Source organism: Carassius auratus, chromosome 7 (genome assembly GCF_003368295.1).
Source record: "Carassius auratus strain Wakin chromosome 7, ASM336829v1, whole genome shotgun sequence".
NCBI classification, from domain to species: Eukaryota; Metazoa; Chordata; class Actinopteri; order Cypriniformes; family Cyprinidae; genus Carassius; species Carassius auratus.
Window position 1 is genome coordinate 20,196,493 of NC_039249.1, and position 22,480 is coordinate 20,218,972.

The 22,480-nt window shown below is 35.9% G+C and overlaps 1 protein-coding gene across 1 annotated transcript in view; it reads left to right on the forward strand.

Moving 5' to 3' along the window:
• Positions 1-16,984, forward strand: part of LOC113106189 (protein BEAN1-like) — a 67,942-nt gene extending 50,958 nt beyond the window's left edge. Inside the window, exon 6 of the mRNA XM_026267865.1 lies at positions 16,172-16,984. Coding sequence (XP_026123650.1) covers positions 16,172-16,541 — 370 coding nt within the window. The 3' untranslated portion in view covers positions 16,542-16,984. The remainder of the gene's footprint in view (positions 1-16,171) is intronic.
• Positions 16,985-22,480: the final 5,496 nt, after the last annotated feature.

A 22,480-nucleotide genomic window follows, 5' to 3' on the forward strand; every position in this document is an offset into this window, starting at 1 on the left:
ATTGTATCTGCCTCCCAAACAATGTTTGAGAGATTATTCCAGATTTTGGGTGCTAAATAGGAAAAGGATCTGTTGCCCACAGTTGATTTTGATATTCTCTGTATTATCAAATTGCCAGAGATTTGAGAACACAACAGACTTGGAGGACTGTAATGCAATAAGAGCTAACTCAAATACTGAGGTGCTAAACCATTCAGGGCTTTATAAGTAATTATTAAGATTTTAAAATATGTATGATGTATAATTGGGAGCCAGCGCATACTTCCTATTTCTAGTAAGAACTCTAGCTGCTGCATTAATTAAGAACTCTAGCTGCTGCTGGAACTCTGCACTAGCTGGAGTTTGTTTATTAAGCATGCAGAACAACCATGCAATAAAGCATTACAATAGTCTAACCTTGAGGTCATGAACGCATGAATTAACGTTTCTGCATTTGACATTGAGAGCATAGGTCGTAATTTAGATATATTTTGGGGATGGAAAAATGCAGTTTTACAAATGCTAGATATGTGGCTTTTAAAAGAAAGATTGCTATCAAATAGCATACCTACGTTTCTAACTGATGATGAAGAATTGACAGAGCAGCCATCAAGCGTTAGATAATGTTCTAGGTCATTACATGCAGAGGATTTATGTACAAACACCTCTGTTTTTTGTTTTGTTTTGTTTTCTCAGCATTTAGCAGTAAGAAATTACTTGTCATTCAGTTTTCTATATTAACTAGATGCATTCTGTTAGTTTTTCAAATTGGTATGTTTCACAGGGCAGCAAAGAAAAAAAGACCTGATTGTCATCAGCATAACAGTGAAAGATAACACCATGTTTACTGATGATATCTCCCAAGGGTAACATGTAAAGTGAAAAGTAATGGCCCTAATACTGAGCCTTGAGGTACTCCATACTGCACTTGTGATCGATATGATACTTCTTCATACACTGCTATGCATTGATCGGTCAGTAATTAACTAGTTCTTTGGGGTCAAGTTGTGGTTTTTTAATGAGAGGTTTAATAACAGCCAGTCTGAAGGTTTTGGGGACATATCCTAATGACAATAACAAATTAATAATAGTCACAAGGCACTTAGATGGAATAGGGTCTAACATACATATTGTTGGTTTAGATTATTTAACAAATTTATACAATTCGTACCCTCCTATAGTAAAGAATGAGTGGAATTGTTCCTCAGTTGATCTATAGCACACTATCCGGTGCGATACTGTATGGTAACAATTTTATCCTTTAATAGTATTGAGCTTTGATGTAAAGTAGTTCATAAATTCATTACTGCTGTGCTGTTGGAAAATGTCAACACCTGTCGATGCATTATTTTTCATTATTTTAGCTACTGTTTTGAACATTGGGTTTTTCTTCTAAAGATAACGAAAAGTAATCAGATCTAGCAGTTTTTAATGCGCTTCTGTAAGATAAGGTACTTTCCCGCCATGCAGTACGAAATACCTCTAGTTTTGTTTTCTTCCAGCTGCACTCCATTTTCCAGGCTACTCTTTTTAGGTTGCAAGTGTGCTCATTATACCACAATATCATTCTGTTTTCCTTAATCTTCCTTAAGCGTAAAGAGCAACTGTATCTAAAATTCTAGAAAAGAGAGAGTCCATAGTTTGTGTTGAATCATCATGTTGTTCTGAGCTATTGGATATGCTGAGGAATTAAGATAGATCAGGAAGATTAGTTACAAAGCAATCTTTTGTGGTAGAAGTGATGGTTGTACTATACTTTTAGCTGTATGTAGTTTGCACAAGACTAGATAATAATCTAGAGAGATATCATTGATTTGCTGAAGTATTTCAACACCATTAACATCAATTCCATGTGACAGTATTAAATCTAGAGTATGATTTTGACAATGAGTAGGTCCTGACACGTGTTGGCTAACCCCAGTAGAGTTCAGAATATCTATGAATGCTGATCCCATTGCATCTTTTTCATTATCAACATGGATATTAAAATCACCAACAATTAAAACTTTATGTGCAGCCAGCAGTAGATAGAAAACCAGATAGAATATCAGCAATTTTTTATAAAGTCTGTATGGTGCCCTGGTGGCCTGTATACAGTATCCAGAACAAACATTATAGGGCATTTATCATTAACGCTTGTTTCTCTGGATAATGTTATACGAAGCACCATTACTTCAAACAAATTATGCTTGAAGCCCACCCTCTGAGAAATATTGAAAATATTGTTATAAATTCTAGCAACACCACTCCATTTACCTTTTGGACTCGGCTCATGTTTATAATAGTAATCTTGGGGGGAAGACTTATTTAGAATAACGTAATCATCAGGTTTTGGCCAGGTTTCTGTCAAACAGGGCCGTGTCAGCATGGATAACAATCTTGATCTGACTTTATGTTTAGCATAAGCCAGCACTTTTAAAAGATAGCAGGTGCTCTGGCTCCCAGTAAACATTGGACTACGGTGGCTGGCGTCTCTATTTTCACATTCCATACAATAGAATTGAAAAGAAACAGAGTGAAAGAAAAATTCAAATGGTAATATACCTGAATAGAAACAAAGATGGAACTGGGAATGACAAGCTGACTAGCAAATGAATGCTAAAGATACACAGAGTTACAATAACAAACTACTCAGCAGCACGGTAGACAAATATAGATATTCATGTATATTTTGCATGAAAAGTTAAAACTAGTAATAAAAAGGAACAGTGATCTGTCATGCCGCATCAAAAATTTGTTGGTATTTATTGTCTGAATTTCCTGAAGAAATTGAACGATTTGTTAGTTTCACGTGAATACTAAACCTAGACCCATACCGAACATTTTCCATTCGCATGTGTGTACTGTTACAGCCAAATATGCATGTTATGTGTACTGTTTTCAAAAATTATTTTGAAAGAAGTCCTTTAAAATGGACAAGGGTGCATTTATTTGATCAAAAAAAAAAAAACTGTAGTATTGTGAAACTTTACCATTTAAAATAACTGTTTTGTATTTTAGTATATTTTAAATTGTTGTAATTTATTCATATGATGACAAAGCTGAATTTTCAGCAGCTGTTACTCCAGTCTTAAATCACTTGATTCTTCAGAAATCATTCTAATATGATGATTTGGTGCTAAAGACACATTTATTATGTTCAATATTGAAAACAGTTCTGCTGCATAATATTTTTTCAGAAACCATGATACAGTCATTCAAAAGTTTATTATGAGAAAGATATAAGAAAAAAAAAAAGTTAAATATGTTACAAAGGATTTATATTTCAAATAAATCTTGTTAATTGATCTTTCGGTTGATCAGAGTATAATGAAAAATTGAATGTTTTAAGCAAACAATTGTTTAAAAATAGTTTTCAACATTATTAATAATAATAACCATTATAAATAATTGTTAACCAATTATAATAGATTATTATTGAGCACCACATCAGCATATTAAAATGATATCTGAAGGATCTTGGGACACTGACGCCTAAAGAAATGGCATCACAGGATTAAGTTAAATTTTAAAATTACATTTAAATATAATTAAAAATATTATAATTATATTAGTAAATATAATTAATTCATTGCATTTATTAGTGTTAATATAACGCATAATATTATTTTTGTATTTAAATTTTAGCCGTTTTTTTTTTTTTACAAATTTATTTTAAAGATCGGGTGTGGAATGACAGATACTGTACACTATATTCCTGTCTTCTGCAGGTGTTGTTCTTCATACTCTCTGGGGAAGAAGGAGCTGTCTTCATTATCCCACGGTGTAAAAAACAACTGATGCTCATATTTGTTCTTGGGAACAACAAAAACCCATTAAAGCAAATGCAGGTTGTTTATTATTTATGGATATGGATAGATGAGATGAGAGTCACAGTCATGACTGGGCTGTGACATTTGCATAGCCTGATTAATGAATAATTGTCAGTTGAGGTGGCATATCAGTAAGTGTGTGTGGAGGGGTCCCTGAGGAGCCTGGCTCCTTAACAGAGGAAGCAGGATGGTGCAAAACAGTTCGCACCTTGTTCTGTAGAGAGAGAACAGCTTTATGTAACACTCACAGGGATGGATATAGAAAGTGCTAACAGATATCTCTGCTATACATTCTTATCATCCAGATAAAGCCAAATTAGCTTTCATACCTTTTCCTGTGATTCATCGCAAGGCAAGCATCAACATTTTGAATGTCCTTTTATCTTGAAAGCACCCCGCGAACACTCACACATGGAGGATTCTCGATGAGAGTCATTATTTATGTATGAGGAGCAGGGGAACACACCGCTGAGGGTAACCAGGGTAACAACAAAGGTCTTATTCATATTGATTACAGGTGACACAGCAGGTGTTGTGAACCTTTAAATGAGCACAACTGTATCAGGCTCTAGAGTAAAGGTCTATATGGAAATGAATGCTGAATCCCTGAACCTGGTCTATAAATCAAACCCTTAGACTTGATCCAGCATGACCTGTCGAAATCAAACAGTCCTTTTTAAAGTCAGCATGGAGGTAAAAACACTGTATGTTTTCTTACAGTCGAGTGCAAGCTTAGCTACATTCAGATCTGCCTCCATCCAATCAACAGCCGATGCATAGAGCAAAGTTCTACTAGCTTTGTTAAATCACAATTGTAAGATTAAGAAATCTTCCTGGTGCACAGTATGTAGTTTTATGCTTTATGCAAAGATGAAGTAGTGCAAAAAAACTAAAATGTAAAAAACAAAAAAATGTAATAAATATTATATTTCACTTATTAAAAACCCCAATCTGGGCTATGTAACAAACATTGGATAGTTAATAAATAAAACCACACACACACACACACACACACACACACACACACACACATATATATATATATATATATATATATATATATATATATATATATTAGGGATGCACCGAATCCAGATTTTTGGGGTTCGGCCGGATACCGAATCCACTGTTTAAGATTCGGCCGAATCCGAAACCGAATACCGAATCCTAGTCGCATCCTTATTCTGTTAACACAGTAAAACACATTAATGACGTAAACAACATCGACAGCAATGTATTTTTAATTTTGTTTTATTTTAACTGTAAAAAAAAAAAAAGAAAAAAGAATAGGCAACATTATGCCAGGATGACAAGTGAGAAAAACTTTTTTGACAATTACCAAGCTTATGCTTACCCATGTAAACAACCAAAACCTTTCAATAAAAGTGCAGCAACGCAAAAAAAAAAAATATTTTCTTTTTAAAAATCAGAATATGTTTGGTGACTTTATTGAAATTAATGTTATTGAACATTAACTCAATAAACATAGTAGGCAGTTTTAGTTTATAACAGTAGGATAGGCTACGATTAGAACAGTAGCCAAATATTATGAAAAATATTACGGAAGATCACACACATCTCCTGCATCATAATTAAATTAACGTAAAACCCTCTAATCTTTCACATGAAATGAGAGTTTAAGAAAAATTAAAAAAGACGCTCTGCATTAACAGGTGACAGCCGGTTGCGAGTGTGGGAACTAATGTCCTCAGCAGTACTGAAAAGTATTTCACTGGACACACAGGTAGATTTTTGCCAGTAGTGGAAATCGCTGCTGGTTTGTTTTCCACCACTGAAGAGGATCCTCTCTAAGAGGAATCAAAGGCTCACCGTAAAAAAATTAAAAAAAAAAAAAAAAATCTCCACGTCAGCACCCGATGTGACTGGCTGGCTCTGTATTGCTACGGTATAAATCATCCCAGCCGCTCAAGATTCCTGAACAGTTTAGTTTAGAGCGAACTGTCGGGCCGTGTTCCTCCTCATATAAACACCTTCACGCAATCAACAGGCGCGTGACGTTGACCGACGTTGACCAGCGTAGCGCAAGCCTAGGGTTCGGTTCAGTTAAAAAAAAAAACCTAAGGTTCGGCTGAAACCGAACCCAGTCAAAAAGCCCAGTATTCGGCTGAATCCGAATCCTGGATTCGGTGCATCCCTAGTATATATCGAAAATGGGCAAAAAGGTGGGAGCTGATTGCTGAAGCCACGCCCACCTAGCACGACGCCATTGTCAGCAGCGGCAATCCACCTGTCACTCAAGTGGCCACGCCCTTAATTATGCAGAACTTTAAGGCTTGAGTTATAAAAAAAAAAATCCCCCCCCTCACAGTTGTCATGAAGGGCAGAATTAGCAATATAGACCAAAATCATTTTTTGAACCAGGCTGTAAACATGTTTTTTTTTCTTCTGTAAAGTTGGACATTTTAACATGGGGAGTCTATGGGACTGCAGCCAGCCTCAAGCGGCCAGTCGATGAATTGCAGTTTTAGTCACTTCCTTATTGTCTTCACAAGAGAGAGCGTGAGGTTGCCGCTCGGTAAATACATAAGAAACAACAACGGTCTCTTTAAAAACCCTCTTTTGCATGAACTACTACCTGCATTTGATACAGCATTAATTCTTCAGCTTAAGTCGGGCTCACACTGTGCGATTTCCAGTATTACTTTACGATTGATGCTTGTTAGACTGTACAAACATGATGATCATGTCACACTGTGGGATCTCAGTTGTCATTAATGTCCGACTGTACAACAGTCAAGACACATTAAAAATGGGTCCCTGCAAGAACACTTGTCCAGAGTTTTACATTATCAACCCATACAAATTCAGTGACTATGATCTGCATTACACGTGATGCTGAAACTTTATCATGAAAAGTATATGAATGGCGGCAATATTGGCGTATTTAAGAAGAATAGTGTAAGCAGCACTACACACCCACATTAAAACAATTCTGTAAGTGGAGGACAGGGGTTTATGGAGAGTTTATAGTGGTTAAAATAATTATCTACCATTTTTGTCAATGGCTTGTCTTGAAAAACAGAGAGAGTTTGATGTTCATCATGGAAGAAGTAACACTACAAGACTGTGCGCCAAATCTTCTTACTGCCAGAATTTCGTTGGATGTAAAATTTGAACGCAACAGCTTAATCAGCTGTCGGTGAACATCAAACCACCGATCAAAGACTACAGATTATATTTTAGGATTTTCAGAATTTTGTCTCAGACTACCAAATCGTGGCCAAAAATGCACAGTGTGAGCTGGGCTTTTAAAGTTAAAATTTGAATGCCGTGGAAAAAAGTTTATTTCTTTCAGTAATTCAACTCAGATTGTGAAACTTGTGTATTAAATTAATTGCACATAGATTGAAGTAGTTTAAGTCTTTGGTTCTTTTAATTGTGATGATTTTGGCTCACATCAGAGCCATATAGAGAGAGAGTTGCTACAACGGAAGTTCAAAATGTTTGGTTGTCACGTGATTCGTGTAGACTTCAAATAGTTCCAGGAAGTGCATTGGCGGCCATTCAAACTGAAAGAGTGGAGTGACAGAACTGCAATTTCTGGTAATAAGGAGTCAATAAAGCATTTATTTTATATATTTATACAACACACCAACATATGTATGTAGCATGAGTATGTAGTTACAGCAATGTTGTTTATAAATTATCAAATCGGGTAATATTTGAGGATGTGTTCAAGTACCGTTATTTTAAAAACTTATTTCATGCTAACGTTAAGTTGTATTTTTTTTCCACTGATCTCATGTTAACTAATGTCATATTGATGACTTTCAGGTAGTACAGAGACAGGCTGGTGACGGGTGATTTTCAGCTCGCACCGCACTATGGGTCAATTAACTGTTAGCAGCAGAAATTAGCATGTTAAATAAATGTAAAATGAAGCTTACTGTTTATAATTCTTACAATTACATATAGTAATATAATTATGTATTATAAATAATATGTCCATTATATCTAGTATAATTCTTACAATACTTATTCATGAACACAATATATTCAGGTTTTAAACAACTTAAGCATACTCTTTTATAAACATGTACACTGCCATTCAAAAGTAATGATGCTGAAAATTCAGGTTGGCATCACAGGAGTATATTACATTTTAAAATAGAAAACAGTTATTTTAAATTGTAATTATATATTACGAGATTACTTTGTATTTTTATTCAAATAAATACAATTAACTATTTACAGCAATTCATGAATACATTTCTAATAAATTTAATAGCATGCCAAGCATTTTGTATGTGTCCTTTCTTTCATGTTGTCCTTGCATATCCACCATGGTTTGCTGTGCTGCATGGGGATGCTCCACTCGGTCAGAGGAAGTGTGTGAATGTATGTCTTCCTAGCTGACATAGAGAGGAGAAAATAATGGTTGGCTCAAGTCAGCAGGAGCAATCTAAATATAAATAAAAATAAAACAACAAAATATTGTTAGGTAATTATACTTCAATTTATTTGCACTTTTTTAAATTGAAAATGATTTACTAGAAATAAGGAACAAGCAAAGCCTTGCAAAACACAGGGAGCTGAGACTCAGGGTGAGACATTGCAGGGAGTCATCAGTGTTACCTATAACTGTGCATTTTACCACCATGTGATATGTACAGTATGTGGGTAGACAAAAAAAAAAAAGTTGTCTGTGGAAATGACCAAAGCAATTTGTCATGACCAAAAAATTCAAGAGTAGGCTGAGACCAGATGCTATTCCCACAATCTTTGTACATCGTCCTGTGGTCAAAAAGAGGAGGGCCCTGCTCCACGATGCACCCCTAGACCTGTGAACATACAAGAAATGGCTGCTGATTACAGCTATGTTAATTCAGGTGATTCATATATAATATGTACAAACTTGTACTAGTTGAAGTAAAGTGATATTTTAAATATTTAAAATTAGCAATACCATGTATTCTGCCTCAATCCGTTTCAAAGGAAAAGAAGAAGGAAAAAAGAACGAGGACACTCAGAGAAGGTAAAGTGACAGTGAAGAAAAAGGACATGGCTAGAGAGGAGAGACAGGGACAGGTGACACTGCCCAGTCAACCAGCAGCAAGTCAGCATTCCAGTGAACCATCAGCCAGTTACCTGGGTCTATTAAAAAAATTAAAGAGACAAGAAAAAAAAAATCAAACAATGCAAAGGCAGCACTAAGAAAAATAAAGATCATCACTGATGCTCCATCCCAGAACAGTCCAGTGGCACCACTAATCCACCCCACCAGCACCCACAGTATGTTACTTTTATACACTAACAAGTTTAAGTATATAATACATTATTATTATATAATATAGACAGGTAATAGTCAATGAATCACAGTGACTAAAAAACACTCCACCTATGTTTTTGCAAACTCAATTCACTCTAAATTTATATCAATAGGGTGTATTTTATTATTAAGGAATTTAATACGTGTAATAAGGAACAAACGTTATAACCTCATTTTTACCACTTCCACTCACCGCTGTCACACGTTATATTGAACTAACGTAATAGGCTATGTAACATTAGCGAACTTTCCCCACCCTGCAAAAAAATATGTTTATACTCCTTTTTTTCTAATTCCAAACACGATGGATGAAACTGAATTAAGAGAACAGATTTTACAATTAATAGGGTGTTTGTTACTAACTTTATTCAGCTCCAATCCTAGCCTAATCTGTTAGTTATCTGATAATATCCCTTAAATCTACTCATTTAATGAGTAATAATCTACTACAACGTTTTAACTTACAATTTATTGTTATTTAGATGTACTGGTAATATACAATCGTATTATTTTGACGTCTTACCTTTTAAAAGTGCGTCGCAAACGGTTTGTTCTGCTGCATCTCTACGGCACGGCATCGGTTTGCTGCTACTTCAGGGAACTATTTAGAGGCTCCATGAGCCGCCATTGCTGTAAAAAAAAAGCGTTCCATTGGAGTCAATGGAGTTGTCACAACTCTCACTCTATATGGCTCTGGCTCACATTTAACAAAACCCCACCAATTCAATCTCAACAAATTAGAATATTGTGACATGCCATCAGCTAATCAGCTAATCAACTCAAAACACCTGCAAAGGTTTCCTGAGCCTTCAAAATGGTCTCTCAGTTTGGTTCACTAGTCTACACAATCATGGGGAGGACTGCTGATCTGACAGTTGTCTAGAAGACAATCATTGACACCTTTCAGAAGGAGGGTAAGCCACAAACATTCATTGCCAAAGAAGCTGGCTGTTCACAGAGTGCTGTATCTAAGCATGTTTATAGAAAGTTGAGTGGAAGGAAAAAGTGTGGAAGAAAAAGATGCACAACCAACTGAGAGAACTGCAACCTAATGATGATTGTCAAACAAAATCGATTCAAGAATTTGAGTGAACTTCACAAGGAATGGACTGAGACTGGGGTCAAGGCATACAGACGTGTCAATTTGGCTACAGTTGTTGTATTCCTCTTGTTATTTCACTCCTGAACCACAGACAACATCAGAGGCGTCTTTCCTGGGCAAATGAGAAGAAGAACTTGACTGTTGCCCAGTGGTCCAATCTCCTCTTTTCAAATGAGAGCAAGTTTTGTATTTCATTTGGAAACCAAGGTCCTAGAGTCTGGAGGAAGGATGGAGAAGTCTAGTGTTAAGTTTCCACGGTCTGTGATGATTTGGGGTGCAATGTCATCTGCTGGTGTTGGTTCATTGTGTTTTTTGAAAACCAAAGTCACTGCACCCATTTACCAAGACATTTTGGAGCACTTCATGCTTCCTTCTGCTGACCAGCTTTTTTGAAGATGGTGATTTTATTTTCCAGCAGGATTTGGCACCTGCCCACACTGCCAGAAACACCAAAAGTTGGTTAAATGTTCATGATTTGGTGTGCTTGACTGGCCAGCAAACTCACCAGACCTGAACCCCATAGAGAATCAATGGGGTATTGTCAAGAGGAAGATGAGAAACAAGAGACCAAAAAATGCAGATTAGCTGAAGGCCACTGTCAAAGAAACCTGGACTTCCATACCACCTCAGCAGTGCCACAAACTGATCACCTCCATGCCACGTTGAATTGAGGCAGTAATTAAAGCAAAAGGAGCCCCTGCAAGTATTGAGTACGTGTACAGTAAATTAACATACTTTTTTTATTGGTCTTATGAAGTATTCTAATTTGTTGAGATAGTGAATTAGAGGGCTTTTGTTAAATGTGAGCCAAAATCATCACAATTAAAAGAACCAAAGACTTAAACTACTTATTTGTATTGCATTTATACACAAGTTTCACAAGTTGAGTTGAATTACTGACACAAATGATCTTTTTCACAACATTCTAATTTATTGCAACTGTAAAAGTCTAGTGCTGACTCGCTCATAAAAACTGTCTCGTAGCCATCTAATGGTGGAAAATTGTAACAAAAATCACCATTACAAACACACAAACCATTTCCCAAAACTAAATACTTATATTAAGTACTACTATTATTTATATATAATATTATTTATTTAATAATAATATTTAACAAACAACAACCACATCCATCATAAAAGTTGCTAGGCAGTTCAGTCAAAAGTACAATGGTGGCACTCTGATATACAGCATTGAAGTCACACAAACGTGATGAGGTTTTGCCATCAGCCAAAACTATTTGCTCTGGAATGAATAATAGATTAATGAGACCAAAGACTACCTGCGAAATTAACCCAAAACGAATAATATCTCATGCTTAACCGCCATAGAGACATCAGAGCCAGCGGCAAATTCCAGAAGATCTGGCCGAAGTAAGGAGCTCTCTCCGGGGGTTCATGATCGCTGAATGGCCGCTGACACCCTGGAGCTCAATTCTCTGAAAACGTGAAGCAAATTTTCAAATAAACTTTATCTTTAACCCCTTAACTGTCACTCACGTTTTTGAAGATAGACTTGAATGTGCATGATACAAACCTACATTTTTATAATTCATGACTGAAAACATTTTGTAACATGAATTAAAATGGGTTTTAAAGGATGAATTTTAAGATTTTAAGTTGTCAGTTGATATATAATTTCTGATGATTTCTAAAATGTGATAGAGAAAAAGGCAACGAAGAAGTCTTGTTAAACAAAGGTCAAAACTCCTGTTAGAATGTAGATATTTGAGGGTGCACTCTTCTCATAAATTGATCTATTACTTTTCCTACATAATTTTTAACAAAAAACATTGGTAAAATATATATTTGGGAGTCTTAGACCTTTCCAACGATATATAGTTTGTCAAGATTAGATTAGATTTGATTGTAATATAGTGAAGTAAACGTAGGCATAATGCATTTGTATATAGTCCAAAGGATGTAGTCATTGCCCATCATTGCCAAGTTTACAAGCAGAGAGTGCCGAATTGTTTAATTCTTAGACATAGTGGTGCCACAGTATATCTGAGTGCAGTATTTTCAGGGATGTGTGCCAGAGCATTGTGGGGTTATGAGCATTCGGCCAAGCTGTCAATACAGGTTGACCTGCTTGTGGTGGCGGTGTGAAGTGTCCAGACATGGAGTCCTGTTTGCTGTGGTCTCCACCTGTGCTGATATCTTGATTGGTATGTTGAGTTGATGTGTGTTAACAGGTACATTTTCTTGCACTCACAAAAATTTATGAATATTTCTACAATTTAAAATAGAAATACTTATTTAAATTTCAAAAGTTGTTTAAATCCTCAAATCACTTTAGGTATAGAAACATAAAAATACTAAAGCTTACAGTCGGGGAATACATACTGTGATTCTTCTCAAAGAGGCAAACAGACACAGGAAGTGCTCATTTTACCAAGTTTTGTTCAAATAAATACAAGCTAGAAAGGGAAGGAATAAACAAAGAGAAAGAAGTCAATTAGCGTCAAAATGAAATCAGCTGTCGCTTCCACCATTCCACCAGCCAGGAATGGTGAATGAGAATGTTCTGGAAAGAGATTTTGAGCCTCTCTGTGATGGTAACACAAGCCCATCGCTCACTAGCAGATCTGTGACTTCTGGAGGGGATTTAGATTTGTTATATTGAGTGGAAATAGGTGGGTGCTGGGCCTGTGGCTGTTCTATATGCAAGCATCAATGTCTTGACCTTGATGCGAGCTGCAACCGGTAGCCAGTGCAAGAAGATAAAGAGAGGTATAACATGGGCTTTTGGGCTCATTGATGAACAGTCGTGCTGTTGCATTCTGAATCATTTGTAGAGGTTTGATTGTGCTTGATGGAAGTCCAGCCAAAAGAGCTTTGCAGTTATCCACTCCAGCCTAGAAATGACAAGGTCCTGGACAAGAAGCTGTGCAGCATGCTCCGGTAGAAAGGGCCGAATCTTTCTGATGTTGTACAATGCTAACCTCCAAGATCAAGCAGTCTTTGCAATGTGGTTTTTGAAGGTCAGCTGGTCATCAAAGCTTACACCAAGATTTCTGACTGAAGTTGATGAGGTAATTATAGAAAAACTTAACTGGATGTTGAATTCCATGACTGACAGTAGCGCAGTCTCAGTTTAACCGGACTAGTTATTGTCCAGTTTGTTGTTCTGTGAGAGAAACAATGATACCTGGTAGAAAACAACTCAAAATCACAAAAACAATTACTCAACCGTTTTAAATATTGATAATAATAATAATAATAAATAATAAATGTTTATTGAACAGCAATTCAGCATATTGGAATGATTTCTGAAGGATCATGTGACACCGAAGACTGGAGAAATGAGGCTGAAAATGTAGCTTTGATCACAGGAATAAATTACATTTTAAAATTACTAAAATAGAAAGCAGTTTTTAGGAAAAAATAGTTCACAGTATTACTGCTTTTGCTTTATTTTGGATCAAATAAATACACACTTGCTGAGCAGAAGAGAATTCTTAAAAAAAAAAAAAAAAAAAAACTTTAAATCAATCTTACTGTATTTAAAACAATTCCGAAATATAATTTCAATTTTCAAACATGTTGTGACTCTAAATTAACTAAATTAATTGCAATCTGCTAGACTGACATGCTTTTACTTTTATTTACTTTACTTTTTTTTTTTTTAAATACCCTTGACTTTTATTATTATTATTTATTAAATTGTTTTTGCTATTATGCACCAATAATAAATGTAACATTTACACAAATGTATCTTTTTAAATCTATTTTTGGTTGATAACTTCAGCTGCTTGATGTATCAGCAGCCTCTAATTTCAGCCAACAAGAAATGCAGAGGCAAAAATAAAGAATGACCCTCAAGCACCACAGATGTTATTCAGAGTCCACATGAAGAGGCGTTTCTCGTGTTCATGATGTGGTACGATTACCATCATGACATGAGAAGACAGAGAAGCTTTAGGAGAATGAAACTACATTGATTTCATCTGAACCATTTTTTGGTGTTTACTCGCTCCTTTAATGGCTCAGTCATGCTTTGCCATTTTCCCTGGTATCATCACCTCTTCCAGTTGAGCAGGTGGTGTGTTAATTAGCCCTCATCACCTCACTGAAGCCTGACGGAGGGGGAGAGGGAGTGGATCTCTGAGTATACGGAAGACCTTTTGATACAGCTGCTGCTGATAGATCAGTTTATTATAATATATAAAATACAAACTACAGTTCAAAATTATTTTATAGCAGTTCATTAGTCTGCTTCACTCGGGAGCATGTATATATATATATATATATATATATATATATATTCTTATTATTTGTAATTTATATTTATTTTCTTAACTTGAAACCTACAAAATTTGGTTCAAAGCAGTGATAGGTGGGGTTCCCAAAAGTGTCATGATCCCTCAGAAATCTATGCTGACCTGTTGCTCAAGAAATGTGTCTCATTATTGTCAGTTTTGAAAACAATTGTGGAGCTTAATTTTTTTTTTTTTTTTTTTTTTTTTTTTGTGGAAACCATGATTTAGAAAACAGCTTTTTCAGGATTCTTTAATGAATGAATAAATGAAATAAATAGCATTTATTTGAATCTTTATTATTATTACAAATGTATTTACTGTATGTCTTGATACATTTAATCCATCCTTGCTAAATAACAGTATTGATTTTTTTTTCACCTTACTTTACTTATCTGCACATCTTTTATATGTAGACAAAAAATAGATGTGTCTATATGAGATCTTTGTGCCCACCGTGCCCATCTCTTGTGTAAGCCTGAGGTGGCAGCCTAAAACTAATTCTAGTTTAGTTTCCGCTCTCACTGACAGCCTGATATGGTTAACCATACCCAGATCCAATTACCCTGCTGCTATTCGCTCTCACACTCTGTGCTCTTCACACACTGAGGTCAGAGACATAAGACTGCTTCACTTTACTGGAAGTGCCCATGAACCTGGTTAATGTAGTTCACCTCACACACTCACACACACACAAAACTCACTTTACTGGAAGTGCCCATGATATAGTTCACCTCACACACACACACACACACACAAAATTCACCTTCACACAAACAAGGAGGCCATTTCAGTCTCTTTGTCTCTCTTTTTGTTTGTTTTTCTCTTGGATGGACACATCAGGCTTTAAATCTGATGTGCCTCACTGGAGCTTCATTTGCCGTGCAGCAGGATAACGCACAGAGAAACTGAAATTGGCAATTTAGTGTTGTGGGAAGGAACGAAAAGAGAATCAAATGTCAGTTATACTGAGAGTTAGAATGTATATTTACATTCTTACTATGTAAATATACTGGATTTAGAAACCTCATTCATAAATATGTCATTAAAAATTACAATACTATCATAAATCTGATACTTCTGGTAAATCTTGGGAACTTGAAGTGTATAGGATTGTAGAAGTCTAAAATGTCTTCAAATTATTATTTGTCTTGGCTACATTTGTTTTTCTCAACTTAATCAACTTTAAAAGATATTTTTTAATAGAGACCCCTAACCCCAAGAAAATCTAAATACTTTACTTTAGCTTTCAAAGGTGTTAAATATTAAATATGCACAACATGATTTAATCTTGTATATATATGTATATATACTACAGTATATTTTAGATGTAATATTTTTCTTATAATATTTTAATAATTTTTGTGTATGTTTTATAATGACAGTATAAAAGTAAATTATTTAATTCTGGAAACACCACGTTGTCTTTATAATATCAAACTATATTGTTTTCCTATACAGAATATAGATATTTAGTAAGGAGATAATCATATTTCAGGGTTCTTAGCATAAATAAATATTATGCCCTCTAGTGTTCATAAAATGTAACCTACCATGACATACCATGACATACCATGACGTATGTGCTATCCTAAAAGAAGACCTGCGGATTTTAAACTGTAGTATAGAATATTGCTAAATACATAAATTGCATAATATTGTTGAAATGTTATTTGAAATCAGATGAATATATAATAAATATATATTTCACAACTGTCTTTTCTTTCAGTTATGATGAGTGTGTGGGACAAGGGACACAGATATATGTTCCTGCGGACGATCCGCCCCCCTACTCCCTCACAGACCCGTGCCTGGAGCATCCCACCACACACCATCACAGAGAGATGGTGGATCTGCTCGCTGGTGCGTCCTGGGTGTCAGCAAGTGGCTCTTCTCATTACCCAAACAGACCACAGGACTTCAGGCTCCAGCCAATCGCCTCCATCTCTTTGTCAGCCTTACCTTTAGATGAGGCGCCCCCATACGAGGCAGTAGTGAGTGAACAAAACCACCCTCTTCCTCTGATGCCCCTGGATCTGCTCAAACACACTACGGCAGACAGCAGTCCACAGGACAGTGTTTCCCACACGATCCTGTAATGCGGGTCTCTCCTGCACACTCATACGTCACTGTACCAAACCAGCTTGGAGAGGGACTCTGTTGTGTGGCTGGGGCCTTCTGAATCGAGAGCTGAAACTGACACCTGCAGGAGCCCACAATTACCTCTCACTGCAGCCAACACAGACACTGCACCTCCTGTTTTCTGTGACACAGAGGGAGCTGCCATGAGAGCACAGGGCTATCGACCACTTTTTTGTGCGAAACCTCACCTTGTCTTTTGCTTATAGTGTAATAAGATGTCAATGTTTTTCTTCTTTTACTGGTAGACTGATAGATGATTTCACAAGCGCCAATTTCAGCATCCATTTAAGTTTGCCCTTCTGGATGTCGGAAAAGAACAGAAAGCCTCTAAATAAACCTGGGGCCGTAACAGAGAAATGTACTAGTGCTGTCAAATGATTCATCGCATCCAAAATAAACATTTTTGTTTGCATAATATACGTGTGTGTTCTGTGTATATTTATTATGTATATATAAATACACACACATACAGTATATATTTTGAAAAATATTTACGTCTATATAAATTTATGATTAATATTATAACAAATATTTAATATATAAACAAAATGTATTTTTCTGAAATATAAACATGCATGTGTGTGTATTTATACAGTATGTACATAATAAATTACACCGTCCATATGCATATATTATGTAATCAAAAACTTTTATTTTGGATGCGACTAATCGTGATGAATCATTTGACAGCGCTAATATTCACATAGGAATAGACATCTGTCTTTCTTTTTAGTGTTAAAATGTGTGTTCCTGCATGAGTGACTGAGTATTTCCAACAGTATTTCTGTTACAACTTTCCTGTTTTTTGTTTTTTTGTTTTCTGCTTTCTTTCTTTAAAATTTTGGGTTGGTTTTAACTACACTAGTAAACATTTGAAGCGGATCAAAACCTTTTGTCAAAGTTGTCTTAAAGCCTAAAACCAGAATGTGTTCTTATCTTCGAATAACTTTGATTAACCTTTTTGATTCACTTCAGATGTTGACTACTATATTTACGTTTTGTAAACTGAAAGTTTTTTTTTTAAGATGATATTTTGTAAATTTAATAACTAGCAAAGAGGAGAAATTATTACCTTTAAAAGAAATTTGAATGTCATCAGAAAATCAATATGCTTTTAATCCATACTTTTTATTTCTTTTCTCCTTCACATCAGTGGTTCTCAACCAGAGGGCCAGGGCCCACTAGGGATCTAAACCAACCTTCATGATATGTCTTAATATGATTTCAATTTTGTTATATTAACATTATCTTAAAAAGAAATTTAGCATCACATCACTTGTTCACCAAGGATCCTCTACAGTGAATGGGTGCCGCCAGAATGAGAGTCCAAACAGCTGATAAAAACATCACAATAATCCACAAGTAATCAACGTGACTCCAGGCCATCAGTTAACATCTTGTAAATATTGTCTTGGACAAAGGTTGAGAACCACTGTTTTACATCTATTTCATAGATCACTGTGATGTATTTAGATTTCCTTCTGTTTGCAGAGACTACTGTTTTCCTCAAGTCTCAAATGCACCTGAAGATCTTATTAGGAGAACAGTAGATGTGTGACAAGTGATATCAAGCTTAATAGATACAACAATACAAACTATAGTTAGAAAGGGCTTTAGGGAACTTTAGGGAACCAAAGGGTGTAAAACAACTGTTCTCCTAAACTGCATTGATGCTGTGTACATTAGAACATAAGAGCTGAGACTGGTAACCAAGTAGCTCAACTGCAAAGCCATTGTAGCATTGACGTCAATATGAAATAAAACATAAGATAGTTCTTGCTGGACACATGGTGTGCTTCCAAAACATTTATGTATTAGATTTGTTTCTGTTTTTGGTCGAACATTGCCCACTTTATTCATTGTAACACCATGGCTTCGCCACATGCATGTTTCTAATATACAATGTGCCTATTAATCCACGACTGTTAGATTAACATGCTAAAGTGAAGAAAATTTCATTCCAAAACACATATATACATACACTCACCTAAAGGATAATTAGGTGCACCTGTTCAATTTCTCATTAATGCAATTATCCAATCAACCAATCACGTGACAGTTGCTTCAATGCACTTAGGGGTGTGGTCCTGGTCAAGACAATCTCCTGAACTCCAAACTGAATGTCAGAATGCAAAAGAAAGGTGATTTAAGCAATTTTGAGGGTGGCATGGTTCTTGGTGCCACACGGGCCAGTCTGATTATTTCACAATCTGCTCAGTTATTGGGATTTTCACGCACAACCATTTCTAGGGTTTACTGTGACTGAAATAAACACTCGTTACAACAGAGGTATGCAGCATAGCATTTGTGAAGCCACAACACGCACAACCTTGAGGCGGATGGGCTACAACAGCAGAAGACCCCACCAGGTACCACTCATCTCCACTACAAATAGGAAAAAGAGGCTACAATTTGCACGAGCTCACCAAAATTGGACAGTTGAAGACTGGAAAAATGTTGCCTGGTCTGATGAGTCTCGATTTCTGTTGAGACATTCAGATGGTAGAGTCAGAATTTGGCGTAAACAAAATGAGAACATGGATCCATCGTGCCTTGTTACCACTGTGCAGGTTGGTGGTGGTGGTGTAATGGTGTGGGGGATGTTTTCTTGGCACACTTTAGGCCCCTTAGTGCCAATTTGGCATTGTTTAAATGCCACGGCCTACCTGATTATTGTTTCTGACCATGTCCATCCCTTTATGACCACCATGTACCCATCCTCTGATGGCTACTTCCAGCAGGATAATGCACCATGTCACAAAGCTCGAATCATTTCAAATTGGTTTCTTGAACATGACAATGAGTTCACTGTACTAAAATGGCCCCCACAGTCACCAGATCTCAACCCAATAGAGCATCTTTGGGATGTGCTGGAACGGGAGCTTCGTGCCCTGGATGTGCTTCCCACAAATTTTCATCAACTGCAAGATGCTATCCTATCAATATGGGCCAATATTTCTAAAGAATGCTTTCAGCACCTTGATGAATCAATGCCACGTAGAATTAAGACACTTCTGAAGGTGAAAGGGGGTCAAACACAGTATTAGTATGGTGTTCCTAATAATCCATTAGGTGAGTGTATATTTATTTATATATTTAAAAGCTGCCCAGAAATGACACTGCATGACACCTCACCTCTATTCTCGCCACTTTCCCTCAGCACGAAAGTAAATACTTACAGAAAAGAGGGTCTATAAGGGATTTTTACATTGAATTTGATGCATGAATGTGTTTCTTTTGTAGTGAAAAGCAGCACAAAGCAGAAATGAATATTTAATGGCCCACTATTATTTATTTATTGTACTTTGAATGGATGTAAATTTTGGACTCATATTACAGTATTTTTGACTTCCACCAATGTTTAGTTAAAAAGTTTATACTCATCACATTAAGAAGAAAAGCTACTTTTCCAGTAATAACACATCTGAAGTAGCATTACAAGATTTTGTAGATGTCGAGTCTGTCTCGTTCTGCACATATAGCTCTGTAAAGATGTGAGCTGTATCGGTCAACACCTTAGATGAAGAAATGGTCCAGATGTTCTATGATGTAATGAGTAGAGGTGGGTTAGCTGCTGCCACCACACTGTAATAATATTAAGAATCTGTAAACCCTTGAGTCTAATGGAATAGTTCACCCAAATATGAACATTTGCAGAGAATGTACCCTTACACCATCCAAGATGTAGATAGTTTGTTTCTTCATCGGAACAGATATGGAGAAATTTAGCATTACATAATTTGCTTACCAATGAATGGGTGCCGTCAGAATGAGAGTCCAAACAGCGGATTAAAACATCACAATAATCCACAAGTTATCAACATGACTCCAGTCCATAAAATAACTATATTGTGATGTGAAAAGCTGCGCATTTGTAAGAAAGATTTCAAGGCATTGTAACTTTAAACTGTCTCATCTGTCCAAAATATAATAATACTGAAAAAGTCATTTTACATCAAAATCCACTAACATGTTTGTTTAGAACTGTTTTGGTTTTGACTACTTTTTTCACTGAAAGCAATAGTATAGATAGAGGACTCATATTTTAGTCAGAAGCAAGAGTCTGAAGTAAAAAAAAAAAAATTTATATAAGAATTTGTTTATTACAAGCGCAGCTTTTTGCTTCACAGGGTTGATCAACTGGAGTTGTGTTGATGCTGAATTTCTTCAAGTCTTTTCTGATAAAGTAACATCCTCAGGCCATCCAATATGTAGCTGAATTTGAGTATTTTCAGTAGTTTTTCATTTTGGTATAAAGTATTCCTCCAATTCACACTTGTTAGCAAGACTGTAACCAGTCTGTGTGCGTAAAGATAAAATAAAGTTCAAATAAACACATGCGGTACAGATTTAGAGGAATATTGCCAAATTCTCAAAGAAGATCTGTTTCCCATTCGTCACATAGTATTTATTTTTCTGGGTTTTGTGAATTTTAGCTTCATCTAGTGAGTTGATATTGAGGAAATTCACTTTTAACTGTCTTACATTTGTGTGCTAAACTATTTTGCCAGTTTCTTTAGACCACACGGATATGTTTCTCGCAAGAGAATAGCACCATAGCATTGAAACCCATTGTAAATGTTGACTTACATTTAATGAAATCATGGCAAATGTGTCTGAAATCTCTGTTCAATATGTTGTGGTCGGTTGTCCAAAGTGATAATGCTGTTTCATATAGCTGCAGATCCTGATGTATGTTTTGTATTAGAGTCTTTATTCCTTTACCACTGTATCCTCTGAATAAATAATAAATAAATAAAACACAAGGCTTCTATCTATATCAAGATGTCCATCTTTTAATCCTTTCTGGGAGAATTCTTAAATAATACGTTTCGAAAAACAGACTGATAGCAGATTTTGTTTCACTGCTGCCAAGTTGCAGAGAATGTTGTGCTGTTTAGTAACAGATGTTAATTGTACACTAAAAGCTTCCAGATGGACAGAATATTTCCTGAACCATTTTGCTCATTGACTCCTGTCATTCATAATGCATCGTGAGCCTCTCGCTAACACTGATATGGATATTCATCTCTCTCCTGTCTGTTTACATGGTGGGCTCAAAGAAAGTCTCCTGAACAGATGGCCTGTGCCATAGCTCTGCCCTTAATTAGCCTCTTATCCCAGAGCTCCTCTTCTATTAAACTATACCAGAGGAATGCTCATTTCATCCAGAGCTGACACGCATGCTGATACACACACTAACTACCTTACAGAAGTACAAGTCCAACTATTTGAAACCATTTAAGGTTAGTTTGCACATGAATGAGACCCCTCTAATTAATGTGAATTTCACCATCTGACTATTTTCAGGCCAGATAAAAAGAGATTCCTCCGATTTTACATTGTATAGTTCCTGTTATTCTCTAGAACCAGCAACTCTTTATTTGGTGACATAAGTGCTTATTACATTTTGTGCATTTTATGAACCTGTAATATGAATATTTACATAGTCTACTGTATAGTTTGTAGGATACATTTGGATACATTATAGGTTAATTGCCATGTGTCATGTTACACTGAGTTCAATGTTGATATTGTTCTGTTCCGAACAGGAGCGGGGTGACCGTCGGCCTGCTCGTTCATCATCAGAGAAAAAGTGTCAGATAAAGTGACGTTTAAAGTCGATAAAAGCGGGAGCTAATGCAATCTATTTTTGTTCATAAGAAAGCGAAACTGCTGTATATGGCCCGCAATGTCTTTAGGACGTCCCGATGGATCATTTTAAACTCGGTTGATCAATTTTTAAATATTTAAAATGTCACTTAAAGATTGCTTTCAGTTTACAATGTTAATACTATCTCCATCCAGGAGAGGTCGCTATAGCTATTAGCTTAATTGCATACGTTTGATAGTTAATACAATCTTAAAACAAATCACATTAAATATAGCCTGCTTA